This window comes from Anguilla rostrata, chromosome 4 (assembly GCF_018555375.3).
Source record: "Anguilla rostrata isolate EN2019 chromosome 4, ASM1855537v3, whole genome shotgun sequence".
Lineage (NCBI taxonomy): Eukaryota > Metazoa > Chordata > Actinopteri > Anguilliformes > Anguillidae > Anguilla > Anguilla rostrata.
In genome coordinates this window covers 15644643-15665047 of record NC_057936.1, presented here as the reverse complement: position 1 = coordinate 15665047, position 20405 = coordinate 15644643, and the positions used below count along the sequence as shown (strand labels likewise).

Here is a 20405-nt window from a genome sequence, read left to right as displayed (position 1 = left end):
TGGATGCGAAAGAATGGGTTCCGGCAGCATTGTGTATGTTCATGTAAATTTGGCACTATAAATTATACAGCCAGAGGGCAAGAATAATCAGGGGGGAAAACCAAAGTAGATTTACATTATATTATATGAATATATAATGCATTAAAGGTGTTTGTATTTCCAGATGTAGCAGAAACAGGAGCTGAGGAGTGAAAGGGGAGAAGGGAGCAGAGCAGCAGAGAGGCACGCTTTACAATTGCATGCTAATGCCAGGGAGGCCTGCTTCATTCTTATACCTTCTCCCTCTTCAGTTTTTTGAAGAGGGGGCTTTGGAGCAGTGGTAGCAACACTGCTGGATGTGGAGGGAGGCCTGCCTGTTGTGTACGAGTGGAGAGGGGAAGGGAGGGGAAGCCGTCCTTTTCAGAGAGAGAGAGAGAGAGAGGGAGGGAGAGAGAGGGAGAGTGATGGAAGGAGAGAGAGAGAGAAGAAAGGCGAGCGCAGATGAGAAGAGAGCTATTGATCAGGGCAGGAAGGACGAGAGGAGTGGCGAGGAGAGGCCCGGGCGCTGTAAGCCCTGGGAGCGGCGGGCGGATGTCAGTGTGGTTAGCGCACAGAGAGAGAATGACAGGGCGGATTAGTGTCACACGGCGGCTTTGCGTAACTGTGGAGTCTGCCCCCTCCCAGTGCCCGCCCCCCCCCTGCACCCCACCCCACCCCACCCCACCGCAACCTCCCCCCTCTTCTGTGGAGGTCACTCACCTCTGCCGGCTCCCTCTCTCCCTCCAGCTCTGTGATAATCCAAACTGGGCCGGGCCAGGCCCATAGAGTGACCCAACATAGTGATCCTTTCAAATTACTTACATGCGGCTTTCAGTTGTCAGGGGACCCCCCCTTCCCCTCCCCCTCTTTCTCTTACTCTCTCTCTCTCTCTCTCTCTCAAAATCTTTTGTTGCACACAAGTTTCTCCTTACTCCAACTCCTTTTTTAATTGTTGTGCACCTGATTGGAAATCACTTGGCTCTCTTTATTTAATTTATTGATCCAGTTAATTGACATTCAGGCATGTGCTAATTGCTCGCACCCAGCTGTCGATTTACAGGATGACAACATTTTTGCAAGCTTATGGGGTTTTAAAAGAATGATGGAAAAAATCCTGTCCTGGCCACATGTTCCTAAGTGGAAGGAGAGGAATGAAATTGGCCACAATCCACAAAACTCTACATGTAACCCTATAGAGTACTGCTGCATAGTGTGTCACAAAAAATATGACAGATATCTGAATACAATGAGAAACAGAAACCTTTCTTTTTCTGCAGTTATTCAGCACTTGTGTTACTTCAGGTTTTTCTCATTACATTTATCAACACAGATTCATGCAAAGATTTTTAGTACATGGGCTTTTCATATTTTTTGTTGCTAAAAAATGCCAACGTCACCTGGAAAAAATATTGAAGTTTCTTTAATTGTCCAAATATCACTGTCAATGAAACAAAATTGGAAATATGAATTAAATTAAATTGTGCAGTGCCTCAGCACATGTGCATTTTAACATACGGGAAACAATCTGTGAAGTGGCTCATATCCTTTTTCCAGTTCATTTTCTGTGATAAAAATGAAAATCCAAAGAATGTGCATATTAAACTGCAAGAATGTGTGGTTTATGATTTGGGGGTGGAGGGGTTGGCTGTTTTTAGCAGAAGAATACAACTGTCTGCTAATGAAGAACGATGTGTCTGAACCAGACCCAGTCAGACTTGGCCCATTATCCACCAGTAGGGAAACCGGTGGGGGTCCAGCTTGAGATGGGATGAATCCAGACAGAATTAACCCCCCTCGCCTGCTTCCAATCTCACACAATCAAGGAAAGATGAGGATAAGCAGAGGAGAGGGAGAAGATTCGCTGGTGTGCTGGTCGTGGAGAGCTTTTTGTTGACGAGCCCAAGACTTGAGGGCCTTCTGCACCTTGGCCAAGTGCTGCTTCTCATGTTACAGGCCGACAGAGATGGAGAGGTGGACAGGGGTGGGAACAATGTACGGGTGTGTGGGGTTGCCATCCTCCCGGTGATAAATGAAGAGGCCTTCCATCCAGGCCCTTTATAAAGATGGGTCTCCATGCTCCGGCGTCTGACCTCACTGCGGAGTTTCCCAAAGTTCTGATTGGAGCTTCTCTCCAGGAGACCTGCTGCTCTAAAGCTGGTGTGTGCTGCACATTAAATCAGTGTCCTCCGTGTCAGCTCATCAATCTGGATACTTGCACTTTTTTCATTGTGTGCTATATGTGTGGTTGAGTCATTCCCTGACCAGGTGTACCACCCTCTGGATCAAACATGGAGCCTCAATACAATTTGGAAGCTCGGATTCTGAAATTTGATTCATTTTTTTAAATACACCGGTACTGGTTGCTCTATCTGTGGCTGCAAACAATGTGCAGGAGTCTGGTGGTGAAGTGTTGCTTGTGACAGGAATGCTGTGCTCCAGTATGGGATGCCGTTCCTTTCCTCTTATGCCCAGAAGTCCTCTGTGGGAATTTTAGCAGCTGCTCCTCCACTAAATATATAAGTGCTCTCCACAGCCGTTCCTCTCGTCTCTGCAAAGTGCTTTGCTCGCAGTGAACACCTAGATATAGCTGCCAGATACCTCCCTGGGATTCATTTCCATGGATTATCATCTTTAATTTCAAGCTTAGTCACTGATGGCAGGGCATGGCACCACTCAGAATACAGTATTTCCTAATGCTAATACCCGCTGCCATTCAAACATTTTTTTTATTCATCTCCAGCAATAATTGTCTGCTGATGGTTCAGTTACAATCCCTGTCAGTGTACATTACCTACCAAATTTTAAATCCAATATTTCTTAGTTTTAAGGTTTGTTTGAGTTAATAAAAAATTTAATTTTGACTTTTTGAAGGATAATTTCACTTGCTGTTTTTCTTTGGATTAAATAGCAGTTAAAATAATAATAGAAAGTTTTTTCACTTCATGATTATGTCTTTAAAATGAAAAAGGAATATCAAAAAGATATTTTGAATTAGCACATGGTTAGTTACAATTAACTTTATTTTTAATGGAAATTTCTGGTTATTTCAAACAAGGGAAACACATTCAGAAGAACAAATGTTCTTCAGTTCAGGTAATAGAGAATGTCTGAAGAATAAGGAACTTAAAATTTCAGCGTGCTTAGTTTGTACATGAAAAATGATTGAGACACAGTGCAATGACCAGGCTGGTGTTAAGGAGGTAGATTTATCATTTTAGAAATGGACGCACGCTAGTATGATATGATTTTTAGGGCCATGTCCTGCATTTCACAATTTATGACATTTGTTCTCCTTTCTTGTTTAACTGGCCTGTCTGTATATATCTATCTTTCCTGCTCAGTCTAGTTCACCACAATCAGTATTTTACTGTCTGTCATTTGGGCTTCTGTTTGAATTATTTATCCTCTCTTATTTAGTCTGGTTTGGCTTGTTGTTGGACACTTGGTGTGATAATCGAGGCAGGTCCGTTTCCTGATAAATATGTTTGGGCTGTAGCTGAGAGTGATGATTAATCTTCATCAGAGGCATTTTCCCACCCCCCATCCCTCTCAGCCCCTGCCTCAGGCTCTCTCTCCCTACTCGATCGCTCGCTCGCTCGCACGACCAAATCCCGCTTTGTGCCGATTTCTCTTCAGGCAGTAGGACGGACTGGAGCTCACCGGGTCGGTAGGAGTAGATAGCTCAGAAGTCAAGCCAGTCAGTGAGGGACATGAGTTCAGCTGGGAACAGGGGGCTGGGAACGGGAAAGAAGGTTCGCGGGAAGAAGGAGGAGGGGGGACGGGGTTGGTGGGTGGTTAGTGGTAGGGGGCGTGTCCAAACTCTCTAGATGTGAATCAATGGGTTGAGGAGAAGGGGGTGAGTGAGGGGGTAAAGACTAACAGGACAGGAGTGTAAGGCGGGGTGAGAGTGAGAGAGGGGGTGGTCGGGGGAGGTTTGGCTGTTTAAACAGCCTGGATATGAGTGACAGGGCTGATAAAAAAGAAGGTGGGGGGTGGGAGGGGAGTGGGGGTGGGTGGATGGGTGGGATTGAGGGCCTAACTGGAAGAGGGGCAGAGGGAAGGGGGCTATTAATTAGCCAAAGCAGAAGCAGATGTGAGCAAGTGGTTCCCTCTGTAGTCCCTGGGCAGCTGGAAGTCATCAGGACAGAGGTGGGAGGGGGGAGGGGGGTGGGGAGAGAGCTGGAGAGCTGGGGAGCTGGGGGAGGTGGAGGGTGCCGGGTGGGGGGTGGGGGTGGATTGGGTGACCTGGGCTGCTTGAACAGGGGCAGGAAAATTAAACCTGAAACAAGGGAAAAGGTTTCAGATTTCAGAGAGAAAGAAGAATGGCAAAATAGGGAACTAGCAGAGTAAATTGGTCAGATCCAATAAAATGAAAAAATGAACAAATAAAGCAATGGAGGAAGAACACAGTTTCAGGGTGGAGCATGTACTGGGACAAAGCGTGCAAGGAGATTGAGAGGAAAGAGAGAAGAGGAGAGATACCAACGAGAGAGAGGAGCAGCAGATATAGTGAGCAACAAAGGGAAGGATTGAGGAAAAAGAGATGACAGGATAGAGGGAAGAATGGGAGGAAGGAGCGAGAGAGAGAGAGCACACGTGTGTCAGGTTACGGTGTTTACGGGGAGGTGAGGTTCCTGTAGACTGACCCCTTAATCCTCTTCTCTCACTCCAAACATCTGCTGAGTAACCCCCCTAAGCTTTGGTCAGGCTCTCAGGCTATGCTCCTAAACTCCAGGACACCAGGGGTCACTGTAGCCAGCCCTCTGACCCTCCGCCTCAGTGTCTGACAGCCCTCACCGACACACGGGGGGTCGGCGGTTTACATACCGTCCCCTGCCTCTCCCCTGAGGGCAGCGTCGAGCCACAATAGACAGAGTGAGTGATTGGCTAGTCAACTAATTCTAATTGCGCTCGCCACGTTACCCGCATTTCAGTTTTGGCAGATATTTATCTCTCTGCAAAAGTGCAAATTCAAAACAAATGCTGGAAGTCAGCCTTGTCTCGTGGCCTGTCCACAGCTACCTACAAAGGGGCCAGGTTACAAACACGTCATCAGCTGTGGTACGTGACCTACGGTCTAATGGAGTTATGAATCATTTGAAAGCTTTTATTTTTTTAATAGTTTCATTAAATCTGAGATTTCTGCCTAATGCCAGCTCTGAGTTGCAGGAGCAATGGCAAGTCAAGGACAGTGAACAAATGGGGACGGGCCTTTGGGGAAAAAGCTAAACTGAACCCCCAAATAAAAAGCTCTTCGTCAGCTGAGTTTCCAGATAAGCCCCAGCAGTGGTAAATGAGGCTGGCCCTCCTTTTGTTACCTGATTGTAAGCTGAGCACATCCCTTATGAACAAGGAGACCGAAAAATGATACACCACAGGACTCCTGGTTCCTAATTCTCCCTTATATTCACACTGCACCTGGCAAAGGGAGGGGGGACACAGAGCAGTGGGGAAGTGTCATCTTTAATAAAGGGGCATCAACCTCTTTCTTGATCTCTGGCCTTTCCTAACCTTCCTCGGTATTCACAGATTCACTTTCAATTTAACAGATTTGGAGCACTTTGTTCTGGATGTGTATTTTGCCTGAGAATAAGAAGTTTTTTTAATATTTGAAAATATTCATCTAATATTTGAAATTCCATTTATGCCCTTTTAATGGAGCTCATTTGTCAAGTAGCTTACCTATTGGAACAATCTGAATATAATAAATTGTATAAAATATGGTGTATCTGAGCTATAGAGGGCATACATAGCATTGGTGACCTACATAGCTACATACAGGAAATGTAGCAGAGAAACCATAAAACACACAGGAAATGCAGATTCTTTGTATTCAAACGTTGAGAGTCTGAAACCTTTTGTTCATGATTAACATGGTTGCCATTTTTATTAAATACTACATGTTTTCAGTTGATCCCTTTGTGAGTTTATGTGTAGCATACAAAGAAAGCTATCATATGAAATACAATGAAGTTAATTGGAATTATCAGCCAGTGTGCAATGATCATTTAGACTGGCGTGCATCTTAGTCAAACAAAATGATTAAAAAGGATTCAGGGTAATTATGATCAAATGGTTGTCTTTAGTATATCTCAGGCTGCCACTGATTCATAGCTACTTTACTTGATCTTAATGTGTGTAAACCAACGTCTATTTCTATAATCTGGGACAATCTCTAATTTTAACTACCTAACATTTGCTTATTTCACTGAGAACAAGCATGATGATTTATTATTAGCTAAATATAGTATTACGAGTGTACGCAGATATGCCATGGCAACCTAGTCTTTAATAGCTCTCTCAGTCACTTAAAACAGCCATGAACATATCCTACAACTAACCTTAGCAATGCATTTCATGTTGTGGACTATTTGAATTAATTAATTTAATAATTTGCAAATACAGTTTAAATTATATTATAATATAGTCATTATTTTCAGACCATCATTTCTTGAAAACAATTTTGCTGTTAAATATGATGATTTTATATGCCTACAAACTTGGAGAGACCGGGTACTGTGATTTCTGTATGATTACTTTTATGGCCCAATAATTTTTTTTATGCATGATTTTTTATATTTCATTGCCTTCTGTACTGCAATGGTGGGAGTTACAAACTGAAATAAAAAAGGGTGTAAATGGTAGGTTTTTCCTTTAAAATATAAGAAAAATGGCCACAAGAGGTGAAAGAATGAACTTTGGTGTTTTAGTTCTATATTTTTGGTAAAATGGTTCAACAGGTCTAAGCAGTGCCATACAAAGTTCTTGAGATGTTCTATAGTCCACTGCACATTATAACATTATTTTCCATCTGAAAGCCAATGGACTCTGGTTTCCTCCCACAGTCCAAAAACATGAAGGTAGGCTAAATCAGAGACTCAAAATTGCCCATAGGTAGAGTGTGTGAGTGAATGGTGTGTGTGCCTTGCGATAGACTCGCTATCTGTCCAGGGTGTATTCCTGCCTCTCGCCCTATGCTTGCTGGGATAGGCTTCAGCACCCCCCTCTGACCTGACCCTGACCAAAAATAAGTGGGTATAGATAATGGACGGAAGGATGTAAGCCAATGGTCATCCTATGACACTTCATCTGCTGTAGCTTGTTATACACTCTTACAATATACCAGTGTGTTAGTGTTCATTATCACTCTAGTGATACTCAGTCTGTCCTTTTCTCTCTCCATCCGTCCATTTGCGATTCAGTCGTACTTGAAAATGCTCAGTGTCAGCACTCAGACACAGAAGGGTTTGAGGGCAGCACTCTGGTGTAAGGCCTCAACATGCCAGAAAAGCAGACACCCAGTGATCTGCACAATGTATGGGACTGATACAATGGGAGGTCAAGTCTAAGGGATATGCACTGAGAGACAATGGGCGAAGACAGCAGGAACCAGCAGAACCTAGCACAGGAAAAATCCCTTGCTGCTATCCAAGTGTGGACTAAACAACAGCACAAACTCCTGGAATAGGCATCACACCAGTAGAATCTCCCCCCCATGTCTCACACTATTGCCACTGCTTAGCCCTAGGACCATGTTGTCAAGTTGGTGATGCTGGATAAGACCAAGCTACATGGCAGGCCAATGCCTCTAGTCTCTGTGGCTACCAGATCAATGTGGACAGTGAACATCAGGTATGCAGTATATTGCAGTCCAAACATTCAAAGGAGGCGTTTTAGAGGTATCCCAATTCATAAAATGTGGGAAAACGCAGTTTTCGCGCAAAGCCCCATTTCAAATTCATCCAGAATATTTTTAGTGCAAGGGACTGATGTTAAACGTGATAAATTTGTGGTCTGAAGTCGAGAGACATCAAACTCAATCTTTGGTCAGATGACTGCAAAAGCATTAAATCTGCCTGCTATGAAATGAAAGGCCAATTTGTCCTTATGTAATCACTACTTCATCTTGCCGGAGGAGTTTCGCGCATGCTGTGCTGAGCTGAACCTCAGATCACCGTGACAGGCCTTTCATCACTAACCAGTGAGGCTGCATTTTGAATTTCTGTATTTCAGCCTAGGAGGATAGGTGTTAAGTGGTATGCAGTGTGACTAGCTCTGGGTGCATGGCACTTTGCAAGTGAAAAGGCTGTGATGACGCTGGTCCATCTTGATTTCACCTTGAACCAGATTAGAAGGAAGCATATCGCCTCTCTTAGCGAGTGGTGCCGTGTGAATATTCAGCGTTAGTCAGGGTATGTGCCAGACTACACTGAAGGAAAAAGGATATTACGGTCACAATTCAACACAGAATTAATTGTGACAATGCAGTATGGCATCAAGTGTACTTGCATGAATACAAACAGTCTCAATGAAAACCTTTCCTCCTGGTGATGCTTTCAGCTGATTTCCATTTCAACCTGAACTGAATTAAATGTAACATGTGGTCTTCTTTTTATGAAGATGTAATGAATGCCACTACTGCAGTTCATTCACTGAAAATATTAGTTCTGAACTACGGGAGTCAACAACAGTGGACAAAATATGAGTTTAAAGATTCCAAACTGCAGTCTGAATCGAGTCCTACCCAATATAAACTGGTTATGGATCTTGTCCTCTGTTACACAGATTTCTACATGGCAGCAGCATACCAGAAATGCTAAGCTGCACCAAGCTGATAATGACATTTATTTATAGAGAATTACACTTTATATTGGGGAAATGTTAGTTTTTTTCACTATGCCCATTTTATACCAGGGACGGGATCACTTTATATTTTGGGATCAAGCCAGGGTCACAAATATTCAAAACTTTTTTGCATAACTTGCTAAACACAAGCCATCACAACAAAAACCTAAAATTCTGGCTCTGTTCAAAGTTCCATACTAATAGTATTTGAACGTGACATCACAGAAAAATCACGTGGGATTTTAATGTATAAACAGTGTTGCGGTGCAGGCCTCCTATAAATGGATCTCATTTTAGATTTAGTTGCTGTAATCATCTTATGCAAGTCTGTAAGTTCAGTTTAATTGAGCAGCCATTCCCTCACATTCTCAGGAAGAATGTATTATCTACAAGAACCTAGAGGAACTTTTACAGGAGAAAAAATAATAGGTCAAGAACTGGGCCAATCAAGAACTGGTCTTATTTAGCAATATCCTTGTCTTCCCCCCAACTCCATGACTATGGGATGTATCCATGATTAATGGCAATTTCTTACCTAGTAAAGTAGACCTGTAAGCAAGGCGTGGTAAATCAAACCAAGCTGGGTAATCGCATAGATGGAATCAAGTTGTAAGGTGCTAGTCAGTCTAGAACAGAGATAAATGCATTTAAACTCTTATTTATTACCCGACTGCACAAAATTATTTTTGGTCAATATTTAGGAATACATTCTGTTTGGTTATACCAGGGAAGTACCTGATCACACATCTGATTTTATCGTACTATGATCATTTTGCAGCTAGAGACTGAAGGAATTCTTAATCCATAAAGCACTTTTGTTGTACTGTAAAAATGTTTTAATTTTACACAATATTTTACATTATCAGAATTGAGGGTTCTTGCTACAAACAATGTACATCATGATGTTTGTGTGTTCACTTGGATTCTCCCTTCAAAAGCATTTTGGTGTTACTATGAAATACAATGCCTTAAGAGATTCATATATACGCCTAAAGAATGACAAACATAAATCTTGCTCAGAAGTACAAAATATGCATGTTTTTGTATCAAGAAAAAGGTGCAAGACTCCTGAAACATCCCTGCATATATAAAAATAAATTAATATTCTGTTGAGAATTTCGGAGATAAAAAATTTGAACACAAACTTGAGGCTGCATTAAGAACTGACACCATCGAGGAGAATCACATTTACACAAACAATAAAGCTGCACTACTCAAACCCGTGAAGGTCCTGGACTACGGCCTTCATTCTGTACACTCAGGAGACACAGGGCATTTACAAAAGCAAGACACCAATTTCAATTGTCAAGTAGTTTTAGCCTTCAAATCCAGCAAATATATTTTGTCATTTAAAATGTATACAATAAAATACAAGGTCATCTAAGCTTGACTTTCAGAACACTTTGTACAGTAACAATATTATGCACAAAAGAATTGGGCACTTCAAATATATTATCTTCTGCCCGTTGAACAAAAATGCAAATAAATAAAAAAGGAATTATGTACAGTTGGCTTCAGTTTCTCGGATGCAGCACAATACTGAAGATCGAAGAGCTTCTCAGTGTGGTTTTCAGAGACGGAGCTTTCCCACCCGTTTGCTTTTGATCACGTTGCCTGAGTTACAGATATCGATGTGAACGCATGAGTACTGATCTCTGGCCGGCGGAGTGAAGGGACAGAGCTCGGGAAGAGGAGTGCACTGCATTATCCTGAGCCTCACTGGCCACGGACACAACAGGCACTTGGGCTGGGGACTCGTTCGTTGGTCCTAGGATAGTAAAGTGGGACTCAAATAAAGAAATGCACTGCGTGCACGGGAACTTTGGGCTGAGCCTTGGCTGGAGGGAGACCAGCAGAAATTTGGGGCAAATGCATTTGTGGAACATGCCTGTGAGATGCACTGGCTGTGGTCAACTGTATTCATTTTGGCCACTGCTTTATTTTGCCTGAAGCAACTTAATGCCCACAGCGATTAAAACCGGCAGGTTCTAGAAGCAGAGCGGACTGCAGTCACTCCCTCACTCCCTCAAAGCCAGTCACCAGGTTCCCAGTGCACTTTCTTCCACAGCGCTGTTCATGTGAGCATTTATATATGTATGTGTGTGTGTGTGTGTGTGTGTATGCATGTACTGTACACATACATACACACATGCTCACTCAAAGAGTTTTCCTCTTTAGAAATGTGAAGTCCCTGAATTGTTTACGTTTATGGAAGCAATTTTAATTTACAGTTAGTGCAACATAAGACGTTTTTGTGAGTGTCTGCCTAGCGCAGTGTGCTGCTCTTTGTTCTGAGATGGTTGGCCCCTGAGAGGGTTGGGGGAGGAAGTGCGATCCTTAAAAGGGGCGGTCCCGTTTCAGTCAGCTCTTCTCCTGGCCCCCCACCGACCCCGCCTTCTCCGCCAGCCGCTGCGCGGGGGAGAGAGAGAGAGAGAGAGCGTGTCATGGCGTCTGTCCGTCTAGCGCAGCGTATCTGTGCGTCCGCGCCGCGCCTGCTCACCATGTTCTTCTGCGCGGCGGCGGCGGCGTCCGCGTGCATGGCCAGGAAGGGGTTGGACGCGATGGCGCCCTGCGCGGCCGGCAGCAGGCTGTTGATGGGGAGCTGCGAGGAGGAGAACTGCTGCAGCTGCTGCAGGTCGTGCTGCTGCTGGTGCTGCTGCTGGTGCTGCTGCTGCATGAGCTGGTAGAGCAGGGCCTGCTGCTGCTGCTCCTACAGGGGAGAGGGCGGTCGTCTGCGTGAGGGCGGGCCACAAACGGCAGGCTCTCTCACATTCACATTACTACTACATTTATCCATTTAGCGGAATCACTTACTCATTATTTACTCACTTACAACACATTCTATCTACACATACAGTAAAGTTAGAAGTGTAACAATGCTGCAATGAATATGTCTTCACACCTAAGTGCCAAAATTATAAAGGAAGCTATTTAACCCTTTGAAGAGTAGCTTTTATTGGAATGCGTTTCAAAATTCTGATTCGGTATTCTAGAACTCCACTGCTTTCAATGACCAGTAGTGCTTGTTACATCAGCATTAGAATGTTCAGTTAGGAGCGTTCTAATCGCGTGTTTCTGATCTTACACCTTAAAGGGTTAAAGGCTGAGCGCGCGGCGCGCTCGTTAGCCGGACCTGGGTGACGGGAGCCCCTCTTACCGGCGTGGGCTGCGGCGAGGTGAAGAGCTGCTGGAGCTGGTGCTGATGCAGGAGGATCTGCCGCTGCTGCTGCTCCGAGAGCAGCCCCAGACGCGCCACACTGCGGAAGGCACACAGCGCGCCGCGCGGTCAGGACTGCGCTCGCCAACGCTCAGCGCGACGCTCGCTACGCGCGTTATTCTCACAAAACCACCACGCGCATGCAGGTCCACCGTTAGGTCTGATACATGCATAAAGGGGTTTGACACCATTTCTGTTATTGGAAGTGCTGTCAGAAATTGTGGTTGGAAAACACATTTTGGCTTAAAAGGTACCAGGATCTAGTTTCGGCAAATGGCTTGTGGTTTAAACTTAGCCTTTAATTTTTTTTTCTTTGATTTTGCCTTGATATTTTTCAGGTTCGAATGAGTCATACTGAAACCACATCTTTATGCATCTGTCCCCCAGATCTTATAAATCACACCAGTTTCTCACTTGAACCTCACCAAGGAACACAATACACACAATAAACACCAAACAACCACCTCACAGAAAACACACAAGCTTAGTCCAACACTTGACAACAGTCATTGATGCCAAGTGCTCCGCTTAGCGACTCAACAATGCACATCAGTATTAGCAATGACAGCTTCATAGACGAGGTACTGCAACGATCAAGAACACCAATCACATTCATAAATTTCTAAAACCAAATGATGCCAGGACGCGTTCCTACAGCTATCTTGTGCCATCAGTGAGTCGCTCACCTGGTCTTTGCAGATGTTGTGCTGCTGCAATCCAAGATGAATAATGCCAGGAAGAGAAAACATGCAAGGAATCAACTTTGAGCTTCATTTATTTTATTTAGATCTGCTCCATTTATTGGTGCGGCCTATTGTATTTTTATGAGTTATGAACCCATTTCACTTACCAACACAGAACACAACCTTGGCTAGAATTAATATGATGAATTCTGTAAAAATCAGTGATATTGCCACTGTAGAAGATATTTAGCAATCAACGGCAGTTCTAAGGCACCTGCACCATTTTAGCCTGTAAGTTCACTTTTTGTTGAGATAAAAACAAAGACAATTTTTACAATCTAATTTCAATTCCACCTACAATTTCATCTGGTCAACGACTGACCCAATGAAGATTCAGACAGACTGAAAAATCTTGTCTTCATCCCAACAACGAGCAAACACAAGGGCTATTATAATGTGTGAGCCTTATACTTTAATTTCTATGATGGATTTCACCAAGGAGATTTTAGGAAATAGAGGAGCCAATTACATGTTAAGGTTTCCTTTAAGATACTCTCGGTCTCTAAGCTGTCTCTGACTTACATAAACGACTGAAGCTCAGAGTTTCTGAGGCAGAGGTGAGCATGAGAAATGGGGAGGAGCCTAACCTGTTATTAAGGCTGCTGGGAATGGACAGGGACGCGTTGGGCACCGCGGCTGGGTGAGAAAGGGGGCTGCTGTTCTGCGCCAGGCCGGGTGGGGTCTGGATGACGCCGTTCAGGGCCCCCACGATGCCGCTCATGGCCAGCGGGCCCCCTTGGAGGGCACCCATCAGCCCTGTGACCCCGGCCATGCCCGGGAGGGTCGCGGTGGTGGCCCCCCCGGCCGCCGTGGGTTGCATGGCTCCGCCCGCCATTCCCAGGCCATTCACCTGCTGCTGGCCGGGCTGGGGGGGGCTGTGGGCCACCGAGGGAGGGGTGGAGAGGGAGGAGCTGCTGCTGCTGTGGCCGCAGGAGGTGTCCTGGGAGACGCATATGGGTGACAACTGTGAGAGAGACTCCTCCTCATTCAGTACACCAGCTTCTGTGTCAGCTCCCCAGAGCTAATGTGGGTGTTACAACATGGAGCTGAAACAGGACTACTACATTGCACTCGATTCACATAAGGTGTACAGCAGAGCTTTATCTAATCCAGGGCCTTCGACAATGCTGTAAAAGGTTTATGATTCTGAGGTATCTTCTAAGGTATTAAAACAATCCATGAAGTCCCTGACCCGTAATAAAAATGTGTTTTACTTGCTTTTTCCTTTTTCATTTGGGACCTAGGGTTAGCACATGCGCAGAGGTAAAGGCAGGAAATACCTGAGTGGTTAAGTTTAAAGAGGAATCTGGTAGAAAACTGCTTCCCAGGTGAAAGCTCTTGCTGCTATTCAGTCCATCTGGCAAAGAGAGGGACACAGTCACCTTGGTCCGACATAGACATATGAATAAAATGGCTTGAAAGAACAGTGATTTTTAAATATGGCACACAATACGTTACTTAGGTGTCACAGAAATGAACAATTAAGGAGAAAATTTTCCTAGCCTGAGGCTGTTATTGGCTGTGGATGGATTTTCGGGGTGCAGCAGCACCTGTGGGCGTGTTGGAGGGGTGCAGCTCTGGTGAGGACGCAGTGGCCACACTGCTAGCAGGGGGAAAAGGCACAGAGAGCTGGTCACTGAGCAGCTGCAGACGCTCTTTCTTCATGGTCAGGTTCTTTATCTGCTCCTCCAGGCGCTGGTTCTCCACCTGCAGCTGGTGCAGAGACTTCAGCATGCTGAGGACTGAGAGAGAGAGAGAGAGAAGAATGAGGCAGCATGAATGAGAGCAAGAGAGGAACAAGAGACAAGATAGAGAGAGCACATGAGTGCACGTGAGAGAAAGCGAGGATAGATCAGTGCCTCACATTCCTGCTGTGTGTCAACAGAGTGTCAAGATGACGTGCGGAAACAGAGGTGGAAAAGATGCTAGAGGAAGAAACATGCCTTCAAACAAAAGGAGTTTACTCTCAGTCCCCCCCCCCCCCCCACAGGACTCCAACTGCATTAAATGGTCGAAAAGAGTCTGCAGTTATTAATCATAAAAAATATAAGTGTAGAGTACATAATATACTAATTCCAAACTGAATACAAGCCAGGCTACCGTAATCCCTTTCTGAAGACACAAATACCCATAAAATCTGAGCTCAGAATGTCACCACCCTTCCCCCCCCCCGGCAGTGACTGGTGAGTGCTATCTGAGGGTCCCCTGTAAGTGGGATGACCTCTGACCCCTGGCAGTGCCGGGATTCGCTGCCACCTGGTCGCTTCCTGGCCCTCTGTTGTCCGAGCGGCACGGAATGTTCAGAGAGCCGCCCTGGGCCAGCCTACAGCCACTCAAGCTAACGAGATTAACCCGGTAAGCACTTCCTCATCTCCGAGCGCGCTCGCCGCAGCTGCCATCCGCAAAATGGAAACGGGCGGCCGGCAGCGTCCCCAAATTTAAAGAGGCGGCCTCGTGTTGAGATCTGCCAGAGGTACTGCTCTAACACCAGCATGAAGCTCTCAAAACTATTTTAAAAATTAATTACAAAAACCCGTAGACATATATAACGGGAGCCATAAAAACATATTGCCATACGACTTAACATTTGATTACAATCATAAATATAATGACTTAATTAGCGAGGAAATAAAACGCCATTAAATCAGACTCGGAGTCAGTTATAATTAAACACCACAATAGTGCTTTCAGCCTGAATGACAGTTACTCTCATTTTCCTCACTTTACCTAAGGAAGTAATTACATATACATTAAAAGAGTAATAAAACAGCAATATGAGCGCAGACATTGCGGTTCTTAGACATATTCATTAAGATACCCATGCGTTCAGTGACTGCTGAAATATGGGATTCAAGGGAAATGCAATTACTCAATATCATTACAAATTAATTTGACATTCCATTTATTTGCCATAATGTGACACCCATGTTAGCCTTAAACCCTGTCATTGAATTAGGAAATAATCATACACCACAGATTTACCTTATAAAGCAAATCTAAAAATATTAATTCCACTAAAATCGCGTCTTAGAAAGAATTTAAAAATCACTACCTCCAGGAAAACCACAGAATCATGACACACACACACTATGAAAAGCAAAACCAACAGACATTACCGACCCTGTGTATAACAATGTCTATTCAGTGGCAGGATTGGCCCAGTATTGCAAAAACCTGTTGTTGTTTAGCACAAAAAACCTGGATATAAATGCTCTCAGAATCACATGGGAGAGTCAAGACTATTAACTCAAATACAGTACAAATACAGATAAATACATGGAAACAGGAGTACACTTCCATTATTTTGATCAATCTACTGAATTCTTAATCTCATGAAATTGCAGTCTAGAATTACCTATACGCAGAAAGTTGTTGTTCAAGACCAGATGTATTTGCTTCAACATTGTCACATTTTGCACAGGAACCATACATGCAATTTCTTCCACATAGCAGGAATAGTCATTTTGGAGACAATACAAATTCTGGTTTAAATAATGTAACATCTAACCACAACATTAATGGCAAATTCAGTTAATTCAAATACAAAGCTTGCACTTTAAACATAAGACACTGAAAACTTAATACTAAGCTATATACAACCTGATACTAGTTTCATTATTATGATTAACTACAAGAAGAAAGAGGTCACTAATCCTTCAAGTGTACATTGCAGGAAATACTACTACTCAAAAATATATACTTTAGACTCTGCATCTTTTAACTCCATTTTTAGCTTTTGTATGCTGATGTATGCGCTTCAGGAAATTCAGGAAAGTCCAACAGTTTCACCATATAACAAAATGCGATGTCGGGTTTTGTGGTCACTTGTAACTTAGTTATTACTTAGTGCTCAGGTTTGAGATTTGCATTAACAGTGCAAAACAACGTTTTGTTTTGGAAAACCAAGTAACTTTTTGCATTTCTAATTTCAAAATAACATTTTGGCATTAAAAACTTTTAACATTAAAAACTGTAAGAATTAACTGATAAATTCCAGACAATCTTTTCTTTCCATTTTTCAAATGGTAACCAAATACAACAGAGCTATGTGGAGCCCTAGTCTTTTCACAGCATGCTCAGTGGGGGAAAAACAACTCAAACCTGGTTAGAAGTTATGGGATTTATTTTATAGGACTGAAAACGGTTGTGAGCATGTGCGGGAAGCCGGGTTGGGGGGGGCGGAGCTTACCGTCTCCTTGCGTCCCCTGCTGGAGGAGGAACTGCTGGCCCTCGTTCCACTGCCTCTCGAGCAGCTGCTCGATGCTGGTGGCCACCGGGGGCAGCGAGCCGCCGTCGCCCACGCCCGAGCTGGGGAGGAGCGGGCCAGGCGGGCCGGGCGGGTCATACCGGATCTGCAGGCCGCTAACCGGGGAGCTTTGGGAGAAGGTGGGAGAGGGTGCACAGTTGTTCACGGATGTTGCCGGACTCCTGCTGATTATCATTCCTGAATTGATACCTGGTTACGCGGACGTTCTGTGTTATGCTAATAAAAGAGGCTACATCACCGTAATAACCCTGTCAAACGTTATTTGATTTAGTATGTACAATGGTTTACATGTGCTGTTAACTGTCGTAAGTGCATTCTGCAGAGATTTATTGTGCAGTGTCTTCGTTGTATCCTCCTGTGCTAAAATCCACAGCTCAAGCTCCACTATGCAGACAGACTGGAGAAGTAAGCCAGAGGGATCAAAACACTTGGAAGTGGTCATTCGCAATTCTAAAAATACTCAGTTTCCTTGAGCGGCTGCATGCTTTCGCCCTAAACCGTACACGTTTTTGTACACTAAAGTAAAAGGGGCTCACGGTGGGCATCTAGGCCCGGTGGGACCCAGGGCAGTAAATCTCTTTGCGCCCTTGTTTGGACACAGCCACGATCTGTGTTATTATGAATGTGTCCAGCGTCAGACACTTCATCAATACCCAATGCGGCCGTGAATCCATTTCCGTGGTAATTACACTTGTTCGGAGAATGGCACCGGTCAGTCATCAATCTCCACAATCACAGGCCCTGTATTAATATTAACTATGCTTCATTTCTCCTAGCTATGCCCACTCCTCCCACTAAAACACAAGATACACCATCATGCATTCAATGCATTAATGTTCCAGGTACACATCTCAGTATTTGTCGGTGATTCATTCATTCAATTCTTAATAACCATATAAACCAATACCCAATGAACACATATAATACTTATGGTTCTACGTTTCTCTGCACTTCCTCAACGCCGGCTTACTTTCCAGTCTGAACCGTTTCAATTATGAGAACCAAACTTGTCTCTTTTCAAAAGTGCCTCAAGCCAAAAGGTTAAATTTGGTGAGCACAGCATTTACAAAGCATATGAACACTACACACCTCTATTAATTGGCTTACATTTATGAATTAATTAATTCTATTAATTTAAAAATCATCTTACAAGAAAGTGCAAATCTATTATTGACTTAATTGCATTTGTAACAATAATAATATATATATATTTTTTTTTTAAGTAGCACACTAATACACTTAAATTGTGCAACCAGATGCATAAAAAATATTGGATTACTAATTTCTATTCACTGACCTACAAAATCAAGATAATATTATAAGACTGAAAATAAATAATCAAATGTGAATGTATGATACATTTCAAAAAGGACCTAATAAAAAAATATTATCAACCTTGGACAGAAAAATTCAAAAATTCAATTAAAATTAAAAAAATTTCCTTATTAATTGAAAGTAATTACAAATTCTCAGAATGAAAAGAAACAAAAAATTTGAAAATGTCCTAATGCATATACTGATATACAATTTTGTTAATTATAACAGTTTTTTAAGCACAGTATATCAATAATTTAATGAAATATTTGGTAAAACAAACAAGCCAAATTAAGACATTAAAACACACCATATTCTTTAAAAATGCACATAAGTAGCACATAAAGATATAAAAAAAATACCCAGCATCTTTTGAATGATTAAAAATGAAATGTAAATACTCAACATCCTTCCTATCAAGCATGTACAAACTGCTTTGGAAGACTGAGCCAGACAACTGATCAGCAAGGTTTATTTAAGAAAAAAGAAAAAAAAGAGAAAAGAAAGCAGTCTGTTTGCTGGTTGAGAGCTGAGACACGACCGCAGGGCCGGGTGCAGGGGGTCGAGGTGGGGTGGCGAGCAGACGGACGAGGCTATCTTTGGGCGCTGGAATGTAAATAGGACTCACCGAGGGGAGAGGCTCGCCTTTGGTGAAGCGCCCCTTCCAGGGAAGCCGTGCGCATTGTCTCCCAGCTCCTGATCTGAAACGCAAACAGAGCGCGGTCGATAAGGCGCCCCGCCGCAGACGCGGGGCCGGCGCTGCCCTCCCCGGCCGGCCGGCCCCGGCAACGCCGGCCCCCTCGCCCGCCGCCCCCGGAGAAATCCATCTTGGGTCTAAATGTGTCGTCTTTGGCGGCTCGACCCGCACACTGAGCCCCTGTGTGTCAGGCGGAGTCCCCCTCTCTCTCTCTCTTTCCTCTCAACCCCTGCCCCTCCCCCCTCCACTAACCCCCCCACCCCCACTCCCCCACCCCACACACAGACCCACATTTTGCCCTGCCTGCAGGCCCTACAGCAGACACTTCTTTTCAGTTTCTGCAGCGAAAGTAATGAATCACACATGCGGCCGGCCTAGCGCAACCCCCCTCCCCCCCCCGCCCCCAGTGACAGACAGCCAATCCCATTCTCCCCCCTCAACCCCCCCCCCCCCCCCCTCACCACCACCCCAACCCGACTTCTCATTTTAACACTTTCCAGCCGACCTAATACTTGATTGGGCTTGGCTCCAGCCTTGCCCTGTCTAAGCCGGTGTTCTGGCCCTGTGTGGCATGTGCGATGCATCTCGGCGCCCCCGTCTCATTACGCGCTGACCCCTGTGGGTCACCGGATAGCGGGCCTCCGCCACAGGGCTGGACCCGGGCACCGCCAGGAAGCGCTTTACGGTTTCGCGCTGCCTCCCGGTCCCGCGGAAACCGCGTTAGCGACGCTCCGTGATCCGCGGACCAAAACGAACGCCGGGGACGGCAAAAGATATTAGCGCTGGACGGGTGCTGTGCCCTCCGTTAGAGGGGCTGTGGCTGTTTTAAGTAACTGTCAAAACAAATTGCGAGTATGTATTGCAGGAATATGTTGCACGCCATGCTAACATATGCTCTGCGCGCATGTTTAAAGCGGTTTTTAAATAAAGTTTTGCGTGAAGCGCTAATAAATTACGTGTAGTGAAAGAGGAAGTGGATTTGCGAGCAGTGCGAGAGGGACCCCGAGATGTGGTTTCTTTAAAAAGGGGTCCTCTTTCTCCCTTTGTTAATCAAATGACCCCCGTAACCTCTCTTTGAGGCAGAAGGCATGACTGATCCATTATTTCTCAAGTGCTATAGCCCTTCCCCCCAATCTCCTCTCCCCTCCCCCACGGTCGCCTCCCCCCGCCCCCCTGCCATGCACATGGCTATAGGGTCTTGCAAAAACACTCTGGAAACAAAACGCTCCCTTTCACCGCAGGGAAGGGGGGGAGAAGGGGGGGGGGGTCTAACCACACAACTATAGTTACAGCCCCATTTTTACGCAGCCTACCAAAATCACAGACCAAGTGTGAGAACAGTGTGGACACCAACACGGTGCATTACACAAATGTGTATGTAGCTGCTGACGGAGTTCTTTACTTTTCTTTCACTCAGTTGTGTGTGCGTGTGTGTGCGTCTGAGTGTGTGAGTGTGTGTGAGATGCCTGCTTCAGGCGGCTGTTTATTCCGGAATATTCTTCTGAAATGGGAATTATGGACTGA

General features: G+C 44.5%; 1 protein-coding gene across 7 annotated transcripts in view; it reads right to left on the bottom strand.

Moving 5' to 3' along the window:
* Nucleotides 1-9456: 9456 nt before the first annotated feature.
* mllt10 (MLLT10 histone lysine methyltransferase DOT1L cofactor) overlaps nucleotides 9457-20405 on the bottom strand; it is a 74112-nt gene continuing 63163 nt past the window's right edge. For 4 of the 7 annotated variants that reach the window (XM_064330936.1, XM_064330939.1, XM_064330940.1 and 1 more), the window contains 9 exons: nucleotides 18813-18885; nucleotides 16793-16977; nucleotides 14154-14345; nucleotides 13884-13960; nucleotides 13191-13543; nucleotides 12547-12570; nucleotides 11801-11900; nucleotides 11144-11353; nucleotides 9457-11052 (listed from right to left, as the gene is read on the bottom strand). In XM_064330936.1, coding sequence (XP_064187006.1) covers nucleotides 11005-11052; nucleotides 11144-11353; nucleotides 11801-11900; nucleotides 12547-12570; nucleotides 13191-13543; nucleotides 13884-13960; nucleotides 14154-14345; nucleotides 16793-16977; nucleotides 18813-18885 — 1262 coding nt within the window. In that variant the 3' untranslated portion in view covers nucleotides 9457-11004. The remainder of the gene's footprint in view (nucleotides 11053-11143; nucleotides 11354-11800; nucleotides 11901-12546; nucleotides 12571-13190; nucleotides 13544-13883; nucleotides 13961-14153; nucleotides 14346-16792; nucleotides 16978-18812; nucleotides 18886-20405) is intronic. The other 3 variants (XM_064330938.1, XM_064330942.1, XM_064330937.1) reach the window with 2 other exon arrangements.